The sequence below is a fragment of the Rhineura floridana genome, chromosome 9 (assembly GCF_030035675.1).
Source record: "Rhineura floridana isolate rRhiFlo1 chromosome 9, rRhiFlo1.hap2, whole genome shotgun sequence".
NCBI lineage: Eukaryota > Metazoa > Chordata > Lepidosauria > Squamata > Rhineuridae > Rhineura > Rhineura floridana.
The window spans coordinates 91,695,744-91,715,420 of record NC_084488.1 but is presented as its reverse complement, the minus strand read 5'-3'; the positions used below and the strand labels follow the sequence as shown (position 1 = coordinate 91,715,420).

The 19,677-nt window shown below is 38.6% G+C and overlaps 1 protein-coding gene across 1 annotated transcript in view; it reads right to left on the bottom strand.

The window, feature by feature from the left end:
- LOC133364551 (collagen alpha-1(XXV) chain-like) overlaps positions 1-19,677 on the bottom strand; it is a 234,213-nt gene that overhangs the window by 23,542 nt on the left and 190,994 nt on the right. The window contains exons 22-30 of the mRNA XM_061585422.1: positions 16,806-16,829; positions 14,604-14,648; positions 12,176-12,220; positions 11,283-11,363; positions 8,825-8,887; positions 8,247-8,297; positions 5,101-5,127; positions 2,583-2,663; positions 751-786 (exon numbers count right to left, since the gene is read on the bottom strand). Coding sequence (XP_061441406.1) covers positions 751-786; positions 2,583-2,663; positions 5,101-5,127; positions 8,247-8,297; positions 8,825-8,887; positions 11,283-11,363; positions 12,176-12,220; positions 14,604-14,648; positions 16,806-16,829 — 453 coding nt within the window. The remainder of the gene's footprint in view (positions 1-750; positions 787-2,582; positions 2,664-5,100; positions 5,128-8,246; positions 8,298-8,824; positions 8,888-11,282; positions 11,364-12,175; positions 12,221-14,603; positions 14,649-16,805; positions 16,830-19,677) is intronic.

Here is a 19,677-nt window from a genome sequence, read left to right as displayed (position 1 = left end):
AGGGCTAAAGGCTCCCCACTCCCCTTTAGTGAGACAATAGCTGTAGAATCAGTAGAAAGCTGGAGGAATTGTTTCAAACAGCAGAGGTTTGTTTCAGCAGCAGAGGTTCAATATATTTTACCTTAGTGGTCTAAAAATATCAACCAGGGCTTGTTCTGATCATTGCAAACATTAAGTTTCTCTTGCTGAAGCTTAAGGAAGAAATGTAAGCAAAAGAAAGAGAAGAAAAAGCTCTACTACATGCCTGAGTCAATTAGCAGTTCTACAAATATGGGCTCTGAAAGCCAGCTTCTTTTAACAATGCTATGGTGATTAGATTAACATATATTGGGTCAGACAAGGGCGATTCATTCACATGGGCATTTTTCTTTGCATGATGATTTCAAGGGATCACATTATAGTCTAGTTTTCTATTGTGTCAACTGTCATTTTATCACATGCATTATCCCTACGTAGCAGGAATTTTTTAGGTACGTGTAGGTATGTAACAGGGTTAGTTGCAGCCAACATTTCACACTGGACAGCTATAGCATCTAAAGTTCTTTCATCTCCAAGGTTACTGTTAGCAAGGGTTCCTCTTCCAAATGAAGCATCACATACTGTGTCAGCAGTAGCAATTTAGCATCAGCAGCAGTGGTACCACACTGAACTGCAAGATAAATCTGTCTGTGTGAAGCATGTAGATTTGGAATGGTAGTAAAGTATGTAGATATGGTAGTGATGTATGACATAGGAACACAAGGGACTCACCCGGGGTCCTGGCTTTCCGTCTAAGCCAGATGCTCCCTGTATGGTTAAGTGGAAGCATAGATGATAGGGATAACACGAATGACAAGAATGCGAGATTAGTAAGTGGTGGTGATGAACAAATACAACTTTCTATTTATACACAATATGCAAGCTGTTACAGGGTTCTAGACTAAGTATCACAGTACTGCATTAGGTTAGTTATAATTTACACACAACATGAACAGTCTGATCCTGATCTCCTTTGTAATGGCCTGTATTAAGGTAATCTCACTACAAACCTAACATGTTATCATGGAGTTTGTTGTACTTTAATACACACACCCCTATGCATAAGTTAGTAAAATAAACTTTTAAGTTGCAAGATAAAACAAGGGAGTAATGAATATTGCACAGATGTTTCAACTCTATTTCCATAACGAGAATTGAAAGGTGAAGAAAATAGTGGATCATTGCAATAAAAAATATGGGTACTTCCCATAGAATGGCCTTATGATCAGAGCAGAAAAAAACCTAGATTCTTAAACAATATGTCTGTTTCTTTACTACAAACCAGTACAGTTGCTTGCACTGTCAATGGTTTTGGCTAGTGCAATGTTAATTCACAGAAATCAAAGGCTGTTTTACCAGTCACTTTCATAGGATGCAGTCTTTACTCAGCATACATAAAACATATGTCAAGTTTGTACTATTCAATCTGGCATTGCTGAGGAATAGATGACCCCTGGTGGATATTGCATGAACAAGATAGGCCCAGTGCTGCCACATTTCAAATGTATTACTCTACTACTGTACTGTCAGATGGCTTCACTTGGGAGAACCAGTGTCTGTGAGTGCTGTGCCCATCAAGTATTTTATAAACCCTGATAGTGATCCAGGCAAAATTAGGCACTTTAAGCTCCCACTGATTTCACTGGCAGATAGTTAAGCACATGCTGAACTCCCACTGAATTCAACAGATTTAAAAATGCTTCATTTTGCCCCAGTTGTACCTCTTCTGAACAGATTGTTTAATTTGTCACTTTAACTGGTTTTCACCATCTTCCATTTCACCATGTGAAACATCTACTGATATAGAGGGTTAATGGTGTGTTTGCATTATGGAATTATAAAGCTCCAAGAAACCAAACATTGGTTTGGATCCATCCCAAGTTCCATTGTCCCACTGAAATCAGTGGGATACCCTAGTCATGACAAGTCCCACTGATTTTAATGAGGCTATAGCATGGCTAACTTAATCTGGATCTAGCCCATGGTTATTCCTCTCTTCGCTTTTACTCAAGGCAATCTTGAGGGCTCATGACTTTAATTAGCTTTAATCAAAGACAAATTTATTACAAGTACTATCAAAAAGAACTATTTCAAAATAGTCAAATCAGAACAATTTCTCAAATCTATGAGCAAATGAAAATTACTTAATGTTACATGAGCTAGTTTTCTAAGACTTCATCCAGAAATGCCTCAACCTTTATTATAAATAAAGCCACTGAACTCAAGTGGTACCACTTATGAAGACATAAGGAAGGATATATATTTAAAACAGTAAAATCAAACATCATACAGTATGTAAATAATGGCATAATTAATGTGGAGGATTATTGCTGGCACTGACAAATGACATGAAATAATAATTAAAAAATAAAACCAACAACTGACAGAACTATGTGTTATGGTATGATACAAGAACAGACTCTGGATAAAAACAAAACAAGACTGATGTTTTACTCCAACACAAGACAGCACTGTATTTGCTACTGAGTAAACCAGAGTTTTTGGTTGAAAGTAGAAAGAGACGTTTGCAATTTGCACTGAAATTGAATAGGTATTTTACTTACTGGAAGACCAAGGGGCCCTCTGTCACCCTTGTGACCTGGTTCACCCTTCAATCCTTTAAGACCATTTAACCCTGGTTCACCCTAAATGTAAAAGTATAAATGCTATTTTTGGGGTGCTGATAGGGTTATTTAAGCTGGGACAGAAGAGAGCCAATCAAGGACACGGATGCAAACTCCAGTTCTTTAAAACAACTGGTTCTGTTCAGTGAAATATGAAAGTTCCTCTTTATCAGAATATGATATAATAAATGGAAGAATGGTAGTGATCAGTATTAAAATAGATGGCATAAAACTTTCATAATAATATTGCATTCTAAATAATAATAATAATAATAATAATAATAATAATAATAATAATAATAATAATGAAACATTCCTGAATAATTCAAGTCATTTATAATTGTAATGACTTTGTGTTTTCTCTGACTGGATTCAAAGACCATTTATAACCGCTAGGGTTTCAGCTAAAGAAACCAGAAAAGGGGAAATTTAATTTGACCAATCAAAATTGCTAGCTCCTCAGTGTTGCATTGTGATACCTTAAGTGGCTTTTTTCTTCTCATGGCAAACTGGAATGTGCAGTATCTCTTGGAAAGATATTCTAAACCTTTAAGCATGCTTAGTTAAAACAGAGGAAGAGTGTGTTATATTGGGATATGCATTGGAACCATGATGTAATGGTGTCAAAAAAAGGTGACTACATTCTTCTTGCCAACAGAAGTTAGTGATATTTTTATGTTTATGAAATTCCACATGAGATTGCTATATGCTATATTTATGCTATAATATAGTATATTTTATATGCTGTATTAAAATCCAGATTACAAGTTTGTTCTTCAATACATCTGCTTTAAAGGCTAGCAAGAGTACAATCCACTAGAAACTTGTTTTGCAAAAGCCCTCTGGCAGCTGTCCAAGAGCATTGCTACTACATCCTTGTCCATCCAACAGTTTAAACCACTTCCAAGCCTATTTAACTGTCATGTCTCCAAAACAAAGAGATCATGTTATTGTAGCTCTCTGACTTTATACACACCCACACCAATACTGACAAACCCAGAAAACTACAGTGTCATAATTCATTTGTACTGAAGAAGCTAGGGACTTCTAACAAATAGCACTCTTAGAAACTTGTAATTCTCAGGGTTCTTTTGAATGAAGCTGTGACAGATGCATTGGTTCCAATACTGTGGTGAAAATGTACCCTTCCATTCATTTAAAGGGGGCTTGAACAGGAAATACTCTCTGTGAATTCTCAGTACCATCCTCAGTACCAATGAAAATGAAACACAAAATAATATACTAATACTGCTGAATTGAATTTAATGGGCATTCTACAGAAGTTGAATGAACTGATTCCTGTATCTTTTCCAGATTAGAAAAAGAAACAGACCATTTATTGTGAGATTATTATTTTAACTCCAAGAATACCCTATTTTTTATTTTTCTCAAGAAGAGAAGAGCTATCTTGGCACAACAGCATGCTCTAATCCTAATTATCTAATTCTTTTAGGCTGCAGCCCTATATCCACTTATCTGAAAATAAGCCCCATTGAATTTAACAGAGCTTATTTTTGAGTCTGCATGTGTAGGATTGTGCAGTTAAAGCTGTAGAAGCAAAAACTATGAGATATGGAGTTTGGAGAATCTCAAAGAAGCTTGAGTTACATTAAGATGGTTCAGGTCAGATTAGGCCTAGTGCTGGCATGGTACCGACTATGGCTTCAAAATGTAATTATTTTGTGAGTGTCCACTGCTAGGTAATGGTTGCAGCATGTTTTATTCCTCTGTATAAAAAAATTATTCTGGTAAAAGACTGAAAAGCTAGATGTCAGAGAAACGGAACTAAGTTTTGCTATAGTATACCAAGTTCTTTCAAATACATATTCTCCTAGTTATGCCTTCTGAACCAGTTACCCCATACATCTCAAATAGTGCTTCGAGCAATAGCAATGAACACTTGACTGGTACAGGCTCCTCTCAGGAATATATTTAAGCATGTAGGTTTTCAAAGACAAAGACATGGACAGAAATAATGTAAAATAACTTACAAAAGGTAGGAAAAGGAGGGAGCTCGAGCAGAAAAAATTAGAGGGAATGAAAGATAAAGGTCAAGAAGCAATATCTGAAAATGATTGTACATTACTTCTTAAGTGCATAACACACTCATCCCCTGTTTTTCCAAGCTGAAGTGTAAGGTAGTTCCAAATGGCATAGCTTGAAACTCTTACCAGGCAACTAGATGTTTTTACTGGCTTTCTATAATTAACATTATAGAAAGCTAATTCAACTTATGGTGATGGGGAACAGACACAGGAAATGGCCATAAATCCTTACATTTTAAAATATGTTTTAAAGCTTTATTTTAAGCAGTTGCTTAAAGGATTAAGAATATGAAAATATTTAACAGACAAGTGAGACAAAGGACAAAACATGACTGCATGCTTTGACATGATTAATGAGAATGAGTGCATAACAAACAAGCCTGAAGACGTTAGTTGTGGCCTGGATTCTTTACCTTTGGGCCTGGTAGTCCATGAGGTCCCTAAAAATGAAAATGTCATCATTAGAAGGGACATTTCTAGAATGGAGAATGCTCTTTTGCCAATAGGAGATGTTTGTGGTTGTTGTAGCTGTCTAAAGATGTATTAAGTAACAATCCGTAATTAACTGGCAAATACCTAACTATTCAAGACAGAGTGAAACTCTGCATGAATTTCCAACTCCAATCAATTTTTGAAGCAAATTGGAGGCACCTCTTAAAATGTATGATTCTCCATGTGTGTGTGTTATGTGCCTTCAAGTCGATTATAACTTGTGGTGACCCTATGAATCAGCAACCTCCAATAGCATCTGTGACATATTTGCTAAACACTTTGCTGATAAAATTGAGCGCCTAAAGAGTGCGATTCCGTATGCCGTGGATACAGGAAGTGTGCCAGAGTTGGCCAGCTGCATTCCGGTCTGGTGGGATCGGTTTCAGCCTCTTCTCTCTGAGGAAGTGGACAAGGTGCTCTCTACTGTAAAGCCAACCACTTGCTTGTTTGATCCTTGCCCTACATGGCTCATTGTGGGCTGTAAAGAGAAACTGAGCGAAGGGATCAAGGCAGTGGTGAATGCTTCTTTAGAAGAAGGTGTGGTGCCATTAGCCCTCAAGAAGGCGGTAATAAAGCCCATTCTGAAAAAGTCCTCCTTGGATCCCCAAGATTTAAACAACTTTCGCCCAGTTTCTAATCTTCCATTCTTGGGCAAGGTCATCGAGCGAGTAGTGGCCGAACAGCTAAAGACACACTTGGATGAAGCAGATTATCTGGATTCATTCCAGTCTGGCTTCAGGACTGGTCATGGAACTGAAACAGCTTTGGTCACTATGGTGGATGATTTAAGGAGGGTGTTGGATAAAGGAGAACATGCATTCCTCGTCCTCCTGGATCTCTCAGCGGCTTTCGATACCGTCGACCACAGTATCCTTTTAGATCGTCTGGAGAGAATGGGAATAGGGGGCACTGTTCTACGGTGGTTCCGTTCCTATCTCTCAGACAGACATCAACGGGTGGCATTGGGGGATAAGGTCTCGGACCCTTGGCCTCTCAATTGTGGTGTGCCACAGGGTTCTATCCTTGCCCCCATGCTATTCAACATCTATGTAAAGCCGCTGGGAGCCATCATCAGGAGATTTGGGCTGCGGTGCCACCAATATGCGGATGACACCCAGCTCTATCTCTCGTTTAAGTCCTCGCCAGAGTTGGCTGTGGAGACCATTTCCAAGTGCCTGGAGTCAGTAAGTGAATGGATGGGAGGAAATAGGCTGAAGCTAAACCCTGACAAGACCGAGGTACTGCTCGTGGGAGACAGGAAAAGATTAGGAGCTTTAGACCTGGTGCTCAATGGGGTAAAACTGCCCCTGAAGGACCAGGTCCGCAGCCTCGGGGTCATCCTTGATTCCCAGCTGTCCATGGAGGCTCAGGTTTTGGCAGTGAGCCGGGCAGCTTGGTTTCAATTACATCTAATACAGAGGCTGCGACCCTATCTGCCTGTCCATCTTCTCCCACGGGTAGTACATGCCCTGGTCTCCTCTCGCTTAGACTACTGTAATGCGCTCTACGTTGGGTTACCCTTGAAAACGGTCCAGAAACTGCAGCTGGTACAGAATGCGGCGGCACGTTTGATTACGAACAGCCGTCGCCGCGATCACATCACTCCGGTGTTACAAGATCTACACTGGTTACCAGTTGTCTACCGGGCCCAATTCAAGGTGTTGGTACTAACCTTTAAAGCCCTATACGGTCTCGGCCCAGCTTATCTGAAGGAAGGCCTCCAGCATCAACAAATATGCCGCCTGAGTAGATCTGCCACTCAAGACCTTCTCTCGGTCCAACCAGTCAAAACAGCTAGACTGGTGCGGACCAGAGAGAGGGCATTTTCAATCGTGGCCCCCACCCTCTGGAACTCTCTCCCTTATGATCTTCGCCATGCCCCCTCCCTGCCAAGTTTTCGCCAAGCCTTGAAAACCTGGCTATTCAGGCAGGCCTACAAGATCCCTGGGGTAGCCTAATTTTATTGGTTTTAGCTATGGGTGGGTTCGGTTTCGTTTTATATTGTAGTTCTTGGGTTTTTATGTAGTTTGTATGTTGTATTTTACTTGATCTTGTATGCCGCCTAGAGTGGCCGCTTGTGCGGCCACATAGGCGGCCTAGAAATAAAATTTATTATTATTATTATTTGTCATGAACCACCCTGTTCTGATCTTATAAGTTCAGGTCTGTGGCTTCTTTTATGGAATCGATCCATCTCTTGGTTGGATTTCCTCTTTTCTACTCCCTTCTGTTTTTCCCAGCATTATTGTTTTTTCTAGTGAATCCTGTCTTCTCATGATGTGTTCAAAGTATGATAACCTCAGTTTCATCATTTTAGCTTCTAGTGATAGTTCTGGTTTAGTTTGATCTAACACCCAATTATTTGTCTTCTTCGCAATCCATGGTACCCGCAAAGCTCTCCTCCAACACCACATTTCAAATGAGTTGATTTTTCTGTTACCCGCTTTTTTCACTGTCCAACATTCACATCCATACATAGAGATTAGGAATATCATCGTGTGAATGATCCTGACTTTGGTGTTCAGTGATAATCTTTGCGTTTGAGGACCTTTTCTAGTTACATAAGTCTTCTGTTTTCATTACTTTGTGCTTTCTTCTTTAATTTTCATCTGCCCTAGTTTCAAATCAATACTAGTTTCTGCTAGGTGTATGGTATTGTCTGCATATCTTAAATTATTGATATTTCTCCCTCCAATTTCACACCTCCTTCATCTTGGCCCAATCCTGCTTTCTGTATGATGATTCTCCATAGTTTCCCAAAGGTAGCCAGTCTCAGACTAACAGATGATTACCAAGATTTATATGGTTCAAAGTCCCCTACCCCACAATTTCAGATGCCATCATTTTTCCTCCTTCCACAAAATCCCTTCTTCCCTCCTACTTTTTGGTCTTTTGCCTCCTACCCCTATCAGTCGCTGCTGTCTTCCAGAAACAGAAACACTTCTTCTTTAGGCTAAGCTCCCTTAGGATGCATGGGTGATAACTTAGAAGTCTTAGTTTAGCCACCTTTGGCATATTGGCTTAAATCATGAATGTCTGCAACAGAGAAAAGGCTGCAAAAACTTACCATAGGCCCAGGTGGACCATGCGGTCCTGGCGGTCCTGGTGGTCCTATGATCTACATATAAAACCAACATAATTAGTTAATACAAACACTTAACTGCATTTTTGCACCTGTCTTTTTAGGAAATGTCATTCATCTGAAAGCTGCAATGCTTTACATGAGATAAAAGATATCAGCCAACTATCAGAGCAGTTGGTGTTCCAGCTCAAGAACTGAGATGTGTATGTTCAGAAGCTAACTTGTTTACCCTTCCTGAGCCTGCCATCATCAGTACTTTGTATCACCCAGAAAGCATCTTTGAATGGCCCTCACTATTGGCCTTTATGAAGGAGGCAATAGAGCAAGGATGGCTAGCTCATGACCTGTAGGCCTTATCTGGCCCTGCAGAAAAGTTTGTGTGGCCCTCCAAGACCCCCCAACAATTTGTCATCATCAGCTTTTATTTAAAACATTTTTACTGACTTGTCTATTCGGTGGTTTCCCCACTGTGATGCCTAAGTATTCCTTTTAAAAATCATTATTATTGAATAGAACAGCGGCATATATCTGTGGAAGCACTGAAATAGCATGGCAAGACTTACAGAAGGACCTTGAGGACCTGGCAAACCAACATCTCCTTTTTCTCCTTTCATTCCATTGGATCCCTACAAATGAATATTGAGGTAATGAACAAAACTGTCATCTTATCAGCTCATGGATCCTGTCTAATTCAAATATGTGCTTTCATTATTATAATACTTACACTTACAATTTAAGATATAATTGATCTTTCTTTGTATCCACATCCTCTCAACAGCCCTTACAGCAAAAGCCAGTGCACGTTTAATCTGAAGTAAGTCTATTAGGGTTCAATGGGACTTACTTCTCAGAGGACACATATAGGATTGCAATGTTAATATACTTGCAGCATGTCTTTACAGTGGACATCTGACAGGTTTACTGTTAATTGGCCTTTACATTTTGCTGCGGATCACTTCTTTCTGTTAGCTGATTTGCTTTGTTGTTTCTATTGATTATATTAATCTTCAAGCTTCTTCTTCTTTTTATTTTATATTATTCTTTTAGTTTATCCATTGTTAGCCACCATGAGCATCTCATTCATTTGTTGAAAGATGGAGTGTAAATTAAGTAGATAAAAGTACAAGGCAAATTTATGTGAAGGCATTTTCAGGATAGTTTACCACAATTTTAGTATTTTTTTGGGGTGGTGGTGGTGGTCATGAATATATCCAGATACGCTGACCAATAAATTGTAGAACTGCCTGCTCTTGACTAGTGCTTTTTCAGTGCTTTGATATGGATTAATTTCCATCCCTGTGTTAAGATGGAACAAAAAGTCTGAAAGGAATGACTGAGAATAGATTTTTCACAGGCATAAGATCCCTACTGTATATAGAGCAAGACTGCTTGATCAGACTCACTGCCAATAAACAATTACATGCCATGCAAATGTGTCAGAGTAAAGATAGAGGGTGGTATTCAACACTAGTCCTACTCAGAGTAGATCCAGTGAAGTTAATTGACACATGTAACTTAGGGTCATTAATTTTTAATACTTAGTTTAATACAACCCAGAGAACTGACTGCATAAATGTTTATGGAAACATTTTGTCTTGTGTTTAAAATTTAATAATTTTATTACAGTACTCAGTATTTAAAATTACATTATATAGTCACTTAAAATAAGTTATGGTACAGTTCTGTTCCTTGTAATGTGTTAAAATCAAAAGGATTTATCCAGGCATAACGGCAAATAAATCTTTAATCTTTAATTAATACATTTCAATTAAATTCCAGTAAAAGTATACACTTACAAAGAAGTGATTTTCAGTCTGTTCCTGTGAAATGTTGTACCTCTCCTTATAAAAGGTTTTTCCCCTCCCAATACTGTGTTCAGATGACATACTCCAGCTCTGGAACTCCCTTTCTAGGGTGGTTAGACTGGCTCCCTCCCTACTGTTCTTTTGTCAGCAGGTGAAGACTTTTCTCTTCCAACAGGCTTTTGGGAACTGACTCCAAGGGCTATTAGATAGGGTTCTGTTTTTACTTATTTGTATTTTTTAATCACTATGTCTTAAATAGTTTTAATTTTATAGTTACTTTAATTACATTTTAATTATAACTTCTGTAAGCTGCCTTGAGTCCCAGTTCTGGCAAAAAGGCAAGATACTACTACTACTACTACTAATTATAATTATAATAATAATAATAATAATAACATACTTTGAAATTTTGTCAAGTTTACTGCATTACATTCTGGGATGAAAACAGGCCAATTGGTTTATCCATGAAGCTCAAGTTAAGCTTACATTTTCTAGAGCACCATGACTAGAAGGACATGCTATGACATATACAATTCCCAGAGTTCCCTGAGAACAGATGTGTGAGGGAAGAGGGGTCTCCTAACAACTCTCAGCACCCTTAACAAACTATCCTTAACAAACCACAGGATTAAACTATGACAGTGTAAAGTGGCAACTGTGGCATAATAGTGTTTTAAAGGTATGGTGTGGAGGTGGCCTCTCTTGCTTCCTTCAAGGCTTTCCTCAAACCCTTCTTTTCACAGAACTCTTTGGCTGGATCCCTTAATCCTCATCCCCTGAAACTAAACTAAGCCAAACTACATGTCACTAAATTTGTATATATTCTTTCCATCAGCTTCCTCTGCCTCTGTTGTTCTCCCTTGTTATCTCTCTCTCTCTGTCAAAATGTATCCTGTAAGCTCCTTTTTGGAGGGACCTTTCTCTTTATATTAATCTTTCTGTAAGATGCTAGATTACTCTTCCTCATAATAATAATGCTTGACTTTTAAAGTATAAGTAGCACTGAAGTGGTAATAAAAATGTGGATACTTATTAGCAGTGCTTTTTTGGAATTGCACTTACAGGTATGGAACACTATCACCTCTTTGTTTAATGCCCATGGTAGACATTTTGCGCTGGCACCCATGGCACTTTTATCAAAATATGAGTACTGACACCTCATTTTTTTTTTAAAAAAGCACTTCTTATTACCAGAGACATTTTAATACAAACTTACTGGCAATCCTGGAAGTCCAATGCCTCCTTTTTCTCCTGGAATTCCAGGGTCACCCATATCACCTTTTGAACCTTCAGGCCCCTGAAATAGCACAGTCACAGAAATGAACCTTACATTACAGGAACTTTGAAAATCAACTTCAGAGCAGAATCAAATATCATGGTAAGTCATAAATCATAGCTTACTGTGCATGAGTGCATAACTGCTCTGTTCCTACTGGCTTCCTCTGGAAGGGAACAAATCATAATATCTAGCTTAGCATTTTGTCAAAACTAGGGCTCATAGTCTGTTTCGCTCTTAAACTACGATCTGTAGCCAAGGTTTGTAAGAGGAAAACAAACCATGATCCCTGGTTTGGACATAATGCTGTGTCGGGGATAACGGTTTATTTCTCCCCAAGGCAGAGGAACAAAGCAGTCCAGGTTAGCATGTTCACAGTAAACTTATGAATATAGGAAGTTTCTTCATACAAATTCAGACCATCGCTTCATCTAGTTCACTATTGTTTACACTGGAGAGCAGTGACTTTCTGGGGTTTCAGACTTTCCGGAGTTTCTCCTAGGGCCTTACCTGGAGATGCAGGGGATTGAACCTAGGAACTTTTGCATGCAAAACATGTGCTCTCCTATTGCACCATTAACCATGATTTACCATGATATGTGAACTGAGCCAGTAAATCCAGAAACATCTTTGGGTTATTTATTGGCATTATAACAACACATTTTTCACTGCATTTTCATTTCTTAAAGATAATGAAAGGAAAAAAGGAAGAAGAAATAGTTATGTAGCAAAAAACATTATGTTTATTATCTCTCTCTCTCGTTCATTTTTTATTGGGTGACCTATTATCATAACATTCATCTAGTCTGCAGCAAGAAGAATTGTTCAAGTACCTGCTCTCCATCAGCACCTGGCAATCCTGGAGACCCGGGTTCACCCTGCAAAAGGAAAATTAATTTCACTACTTTATTATTTCTTGGAATATACCATAGTTTAATGTTATATGGATAAGCCTGCTTGTGCCTTGGGTTCACCCTCCACTCTTGTGGAGCAACTGCAAGAAGCAGATCAGAAACAACTAATCAGAACTTGGTGTTTCATTCAAACTGGGAACACTGATTAGTTTAAACTAAGGTTTGTTGAAACAACTCAGGATAAGAAACCATAGTTTGAACTGGCTTCTTTCAACAAACATTGCTTCCTTTTATGCGTATAATGATAAGCTGGAGTTAGTCTGAAAGCAGAAGCACTAAATCTCCTCATGGGTGCACTGGAGAAACGGAGGAGAAGCATGTGATCATGAGCCTCAAACAACTTTGTCCACATAGTGTTAAACTGTGTGTTAGTACTATGTCGGAATTTGGTCAATATGAATATTGGTCTATAATAATCTCACATGTCAATATGCAACCTGGTAAAACAAATCAGAGTAAGGTATTGGCCAGGATGTGGATATGGAGAAGCTTTGAAGACCACCCACCTCAGTTACATCATTTACCCCCATATGAGCTGACACACAACTCTAGAAGTTGGGGTGTGTGTGTCCAGGAATGGATGGGTAGCTGTGCTCAGAAGAGGAAAATAGGGATAGTATATGTATGTTGAAGTACCTTGGCCCTTTGGATCACAGACTACATTTTGGTCTTTGGATCACAGACTATATGCAGATGTTGCCTGACTACAATTCCCAGTATCCCTGACCACTGGCCATGTTGGCTGGGGCTGCTGGGAGTTATTTATTTATTTTTATTTAACAAAATTTATTTAACTGCTTTATTGTAGAAAATGTCTAAGCAGATGACAAATTTTACAAGATTGCAGTTCACAAGTTTGCTTTTAAATAAAGCTATAGCCTCAAAATACCTGGAGGGCACCATGTGGGCTACTCCTGTTCTACTGGCATACTAAAAATGTGCCCCCTTTTGAGCAACACAATTCTTTAGGTAAGGGTGCCAAAAATAACATAGGCTGTATATGGTTACTGTGGAAGCAACAAAAGCTAGGCCTTAACTTTGTTTTAGATTTCCTAGCTTTGTTTCAGAATTGTGAATGCAGAGGATGACAGGTAGAATGTTTCTGTTTAATGTACTAAGAGAGAAGCCAAAAAGATGTTCCAAGAAAAATGCTGATACTGTAATGCAAGTAGTGAAAACAAGAGAAGAGCAAACAGGTTAGGAAAGCATTTGCTTAGACTTTAAACTGCTAAACGCTTTCCCTGATTAATGTTTAATTTTCTCTATTCTATGTGAAAGACAGTAGATACATGTCAAGTTGACATGCTAAAATGATGACATAATGTAATTTGGGTTACGTGTGCTTTAAGGAACCATATAAATGTATGCTGTAAAAATGAAGAAGCAGAGAGCTTTGGGCATTCATGGTGTTTCCATGTCAGTCTGATGTTCTCTCCTTACAGCTGTTTGAACTTTGCTCCCAAAATAAAGGTGCCTGTAATGGGTCTGATCTAAAAACAATGTGAAGCTTTGTTTTCTTCCACAGTTACTTACAGATATTAGCTATCTTATCACAAGATTACTTTTTGATAAAGTTAGTTCCAGACAAGAAGAAATTAGTTGAACTGTCATTCAGTTAATTGGTTCAGCAAAAAGATGGCTCAGATTTCATGTCTTTTGATAACAAATATCCTATATACTTATTACTTTTCTCCAGTGTTATCTAAACTCTACAAAATTCTCTAACTACACAAAAATAGTTCCTTAAAAATCCCTTTAGTAAGGTTCTTCTGTGAGCTAATGGAAAGGTTATAGATTTGTGCCTTTCTCTGAGTTAATGAACTGAGTGTTTTAAGATGTTATTGATCAGATCTAGAACATCCAACATTAGTTTGAAATTGATAAGGAATCTTAGTTTGACATTATAAATTGAATTATTCATTAAATGAATTATTGTTATGGTTACTAAAGTTTTAAGGACGTAAAAAAGAAAATAAAAGATAAACATACATTAAATAAAAGTTCCTTAGGCTGCAATCCTACACACAGTTATTTGGGAGTAAGTCCCACTGAACCCACTGGGGCTTTCTTCTGAGTAGACAAACAGGGTTGTGTTATTAGCGCTGTTTAAATATTTAGAAGCACTATATTTATTTATTACATTTATATCTTGCCTTTATTCCATCATTGAACCCAAGATGTTATTCCTAGATGGTCATCCATCCAGGCATTGTCCACACTGGACCTGCTTAGCTTCTGCAAGGTGATGACCTCATGTGCCTTCAGACCATACTCTGCATCAAAACTAATTAAAGCTCTGGAGATTCTCACATTTTCATAATCAATTGAGTAACATTTGGAAACTCACCTTTGACCCTTGTAATCCTTGGGGTCCAGGTGGGCCTGGAGGACCCTAAAGAGAAACAACAATTCGCTTTTTAATCTAATACAATCCAGATTTCCACAGAATATGCAGTATTTGTCAGGCAGTTACCCTAATCATTGTTAATAACAAACCAACATAACAAAGAACACTATATTAAAATAGTTAAGAAACAGTTCACATCTATGACACTCAGTGATCAACTATGGACAGACAGCACAAAATATGTTATAATTAAAAATTCTATTAAAGAAGTTTGAATGCCCAGCAACATTCTAATTTCTAAGTAACAAAAACATACAGATTTCTGCAAACAAAACCAGAATATTTGACTTTGAAATAAGAGTGACCATTGGGGACATGGTGGCCATTTAAACTGCTGCTCGTGTAAGTTCTCTGCCTATAGCTAGCCTGTGTCATGTGCAGCTGTTGCCATGTGCAGAAATGGCATTTAGGTAGTCAATAATGGAATTTGGGGGAAAGCCTGATTATGTGGATGGCAGCAACTCCTCTAGAATTTATTGATGTTGAATTAAGCCTTAAATATGAGCACACTATAATAAAGAAAAAAATGTCAAGGCCTCCACTGCCTTGTTTCTATCTACACTTTTGGATAGCGGAAAAATGGTAAGAAAAACCCTGTGGCTCCTCCCCAGGAGTAGACTAATCTGTGCCAAAGAGAAAGGGCTGCTATCTTTGGATACAACTTTTTCTGGACATCGGCATTAAAAAATGTTCCATGGAAGGCAAAGAACCTTAGTGGAAAACACTGCAGTGGAAAAAGATGTAGTTGAAGAGGTGAAGGGAAGCACCACCCTTCTCTCTTGAACATTACTCCTTCTTGAAGCTGTTTGTTTCCCTCAATAGAAGAACCTTCAGGATTTTGCTACCTGAATTCATGTGTGATGTCTAGTTAGACACTGTTGTTCACATACAGCTTTACTTGTTAAAAAATTTCTTATTTGAAAATTGCATGTAAATTTGTAACACACTTGTAAATCACTTATGCATACTACTTATGCTGCAAATTTGTGCAAATGCACAAGAAACAGTAAAATAAATGTGAAAGCACACGCACACACATGCACACACACATATGCATGAGCATTCCTCTCATGAATCGGTTTGAAATAGGTTTGTGTAATTCTGAGATATTTTGAGAACAGAAAGAACATAAATAGAAAGGAGAAAAGGAAGTGAGGACTCAAGGACACACCATCTGAACTCACAGATGAAAACTGTGATGGTAGTGTGAACTGGAAATTTCCATCTCATTTTTTGATTTAGCTAAGTTTTAACAGAACTCTTTGCTCTTCTCCAAATTAATGCACCATACAATTTTGGGTGGCTTTATTATTAATTATTAATTCCTTCATGGTTTCAGTGTAGACTCACAGGTCATATGACCATTGGCTTGTTGAACCTAGATGAATTCCAGCCCAGCATGCATCCACTGGGGGTTAACAAAAGCAGAGGGCAGGAAAAAAGACAATATTCAGTGCGAAGGTTCAAAACTTGAGGCACAAGCAAATTTTCAACTTGCTCAACTGAAATTTCCTTTAACAATGTTTTGTACATCTAGAATTAAAACACTCCCCCTTTATACATTATTGACAATGAACAGAAAAAAGAGCATTTTAATGTAAAGAAGTTGTATTTGAGATGACAATTCCAGTTGCAGTTCACAAATCACTTATTCTGGAGCACTGTCATTTAGATCCTAATGAACTCTACTGGATGAATTAAATAATATACCACAGTAAGTATGGTCGGTATATTTTAACATGTAACTTCTATTCAGCATAGGGTTTTGTCTTTTTAATCAACCTGGGGAAAAAGGTACCGGCAAATCTATTCTGCAATCCTTGACTTTGAAAATCTCAACTAAAATAAATGGGAATTTAAATGCACTGATGCATGGCTGCATTCATTCTAGCAATAGACATCTTCTAATGCTAACAAGAGTCTGAATCCTTTTTCTCTTACTGAAATGAATGGGATCATTGTTTTTAATTTCAGTGGCAGCAGAACTGCAGCACTGGCTTTCAACATGGATAGCACTTGATGTAGAAATACATGTAGTGATAAAGAGGAAATAGACATGTTCTAAATCAGATGAGTTATGAGCATGCAACACCAAGGAAGAAAACAGTTACAGAGCACTATAAGTCATGCAATAGGAATTACCGTGACAGTTAGGGTGGTAATCCTCTGTTGGCAAAATGTATTAACAGAAGACAATGTTACCAGATGTTCAATTTGAAATAAAATACTTGCTTGTTTAGTAATGTATTTCACAGTATTTGGGCAGTTTGGGAGAAGCATTTGATTGTCTCAGGGAAATAAAGAAGGTTGTCTAAGCATCAATGTTGTGTCTTTTTAAAAAAAACTATTACATTCAATTGATATTTAGTACATTTTTTAATCTGTCCATAAGATTTTCAGGCCCAAGGCACTTTAAGATTTTGAAAAGGTTATCTTTGAATCGTAAATAAGTAAGTATGTGATTCACATACTAGAAAACTTTGAAATCAACAACATTAAAACTAAGAGTATTGTTATTGTTGTTATGTGCCTCCAAGTTGACTACGACTTACGGCAACCCTATGAATCAGTGACCTCCAAGAGCATCTGTCATGAATCACCCTTTTCAGATCTTGTAAGTTCAGGTCTGTGGCTTCCTTTATGGAATCAATCCATCTCTTGTTTGGCCTTCCTCTTTTTCTACTCCCTTCTGTTTTCCCCTGCATTATTATATTTTCTAATAAATCATGTCTTGTCATTATGTCTCCAAAGTATGATAACCTCAGTTTCATCATTTTAGCTTCTAGTGACAATTCTGGTTCAATTTGTTCTAAAACCCAATTATTGGTCTTTTTCGCAGTCCATGGTATCCGCAAAGCTCTCCTCCAACACCACATTTCAAATGAGTTTATTTTTCTCTTATCAGCTTTTTTCACTGTCCAACTTTCACATCCATACATAGAGATCGGAAATACCATGGTCTGAATGATCCTGACTTTCAGTGATATATCTTTGCATTTGAGGACCTTTTCTAGTTCTCTCATAGCTGCCCTCCCCAGTCCTAGCCTTCTTCTGATTTCATGACTATTGTCTCCATTTTGGTTCATGATTGTGCCAAGGTATTGATAACCCTTGACAAGTGCAATGTCCTCATTGTCAACTGTAAAGTTGCATAAATCTTCGGTTGTCATTACTTTAGTCTTTTTGATGTTCAGCTGTAGTCCTGCTTTTGTGCTTTCCTCTTTAACTTTAAGAACATAAGAACATAAGAAGAGCCTGCTGGATCAGGCCAGTGGCCCATCTAGTCCAGAATCCTGTTCTCACAGTGGCCAACTAGGTGCCTGGGGGAAGCCCGCAAGCAGGACCCGAGTGCAAGAACACTCTCCCCTCCTGAGGCTTCCGGCAACTGGTTTTCAGAAGCATGCTGCCTCTGACTAGGGTGGCAGAGCACAGCCATCATGGCTAGTAGCCATTGATAGCCCTGTCCTCCATGAATTTGTCTAATCTTCTTTTAAAGCCATCCAAGCTGGTGGCCATTACTGCATCTTGTGGGAGCAAATTCCATAGTTTAACTATGCGCTGAGTAAAGAACATTCAGCTTCTTTGAATGTCCACGAGTTCTAGTATTATGAGAGAGGGAGAAAAACTTTCCTCTATCCACTTTCTCAATGCCATGCATAATTTTATACACTTCTATCATGTCTCCTCTGACCCGCCTTTTCTCTAAACTAAAAAGCCCCAAATGCTGCAACCTTTCCTCGTAACGGAGTCGGCTCCATCCCCTTGATCATTCTGGTTGCCCTCTTCTGAACCTTTTCCAACTCTATAATATCCTTTTTGAGATGAGGCGACCAGAACTGTACACAGTATTCCAAATGCGGCCGCACCACAGATTTATGCAATGGCATTATGATATCCGCTGTTTTATTTTCAATACCTTTCCTAATTATCGCTAGCATGGAATCTGCCTTTTTCACAGCTGCAGCACACTGGGTCGACATTTTCATCGTGCTGTCCACTACAACCCCGAGGTCTCTCTCCTGGTCGGTCACCGCCAGTTCAGGCCCCATGAGCGTATATGTGAAATTAAGAGTTTTTGCTCCAATATGCATAATTTTACACTTGTTTATATTGAATTGCATTTGCCATTTTTCCGCCCATTCACTCAGTGTGGAGAGGTCTTTTTGGAGCTCTTCGCAATCCCTTTTTGTTTTAACAACCCTGAACAATTTAGTGTCGTCAGCAAACTTGGCCACTTCACTGCTCACTCCTAATTCTAGGTCATTAATGAACAAGTTGAAAAGTACAGGTCCCAATACCGATCCTTGAGGAACTCCGCTTTCTACAGCCCTCCATTGGGAGAACTGTCCATTTATTCCTACTCTCTGCTTTCTGCTTCTTAACCAATTCCTTATCCACAAGAGGACCTCTCCTCTTATTCCATGACTGCTAAGCTTCCTCAGAAGTCTTTGGTGAGGTACCTTGTCAAATGCTTTTTGAAAGTCTAAGTACACTATGTCCACTGGATCACCTCTATCTATATGCTTGTTCACACTCTCAAAGAATTCTAATAGTTTACTGAGACAGGACTTTCCCTTGCAGAAGCCATGCTGGCTCTGCTTCAGCAAGGCTTGTTCTTCTATGTGCTTAGTTAATCCAGCTTTAAAAATACTTTCTACCAGTTTTCCAGGGACAGAAGTTAAGCTAACTCGCCTGTAATTTCCGGGATCCCCTCTGGATCCCTTTTTGAATATGGCCGTTACATTTGCCACTTAGCAGTCCTCAGGCACGGAGGAGGACCCGAGGGACAAGTTACATATTTTAGTTAGCAGATCAGCAATTTCACATTGGAGTTCTTTGAGAACTCTCAGGTGGATGCCATCCGGGCCCGGTGATTTGTCAGTTTTTATATTGTCCATTAAGCCTAGAACTTCCTCTCTCGTTACCACTATTTGTCTCAGTTCCTCAGAATCCCTTCCTGCAAATGTTAGTTCAGGTTCAGGGATCTGCCCTATATCTTCCACTGTGAAGACAG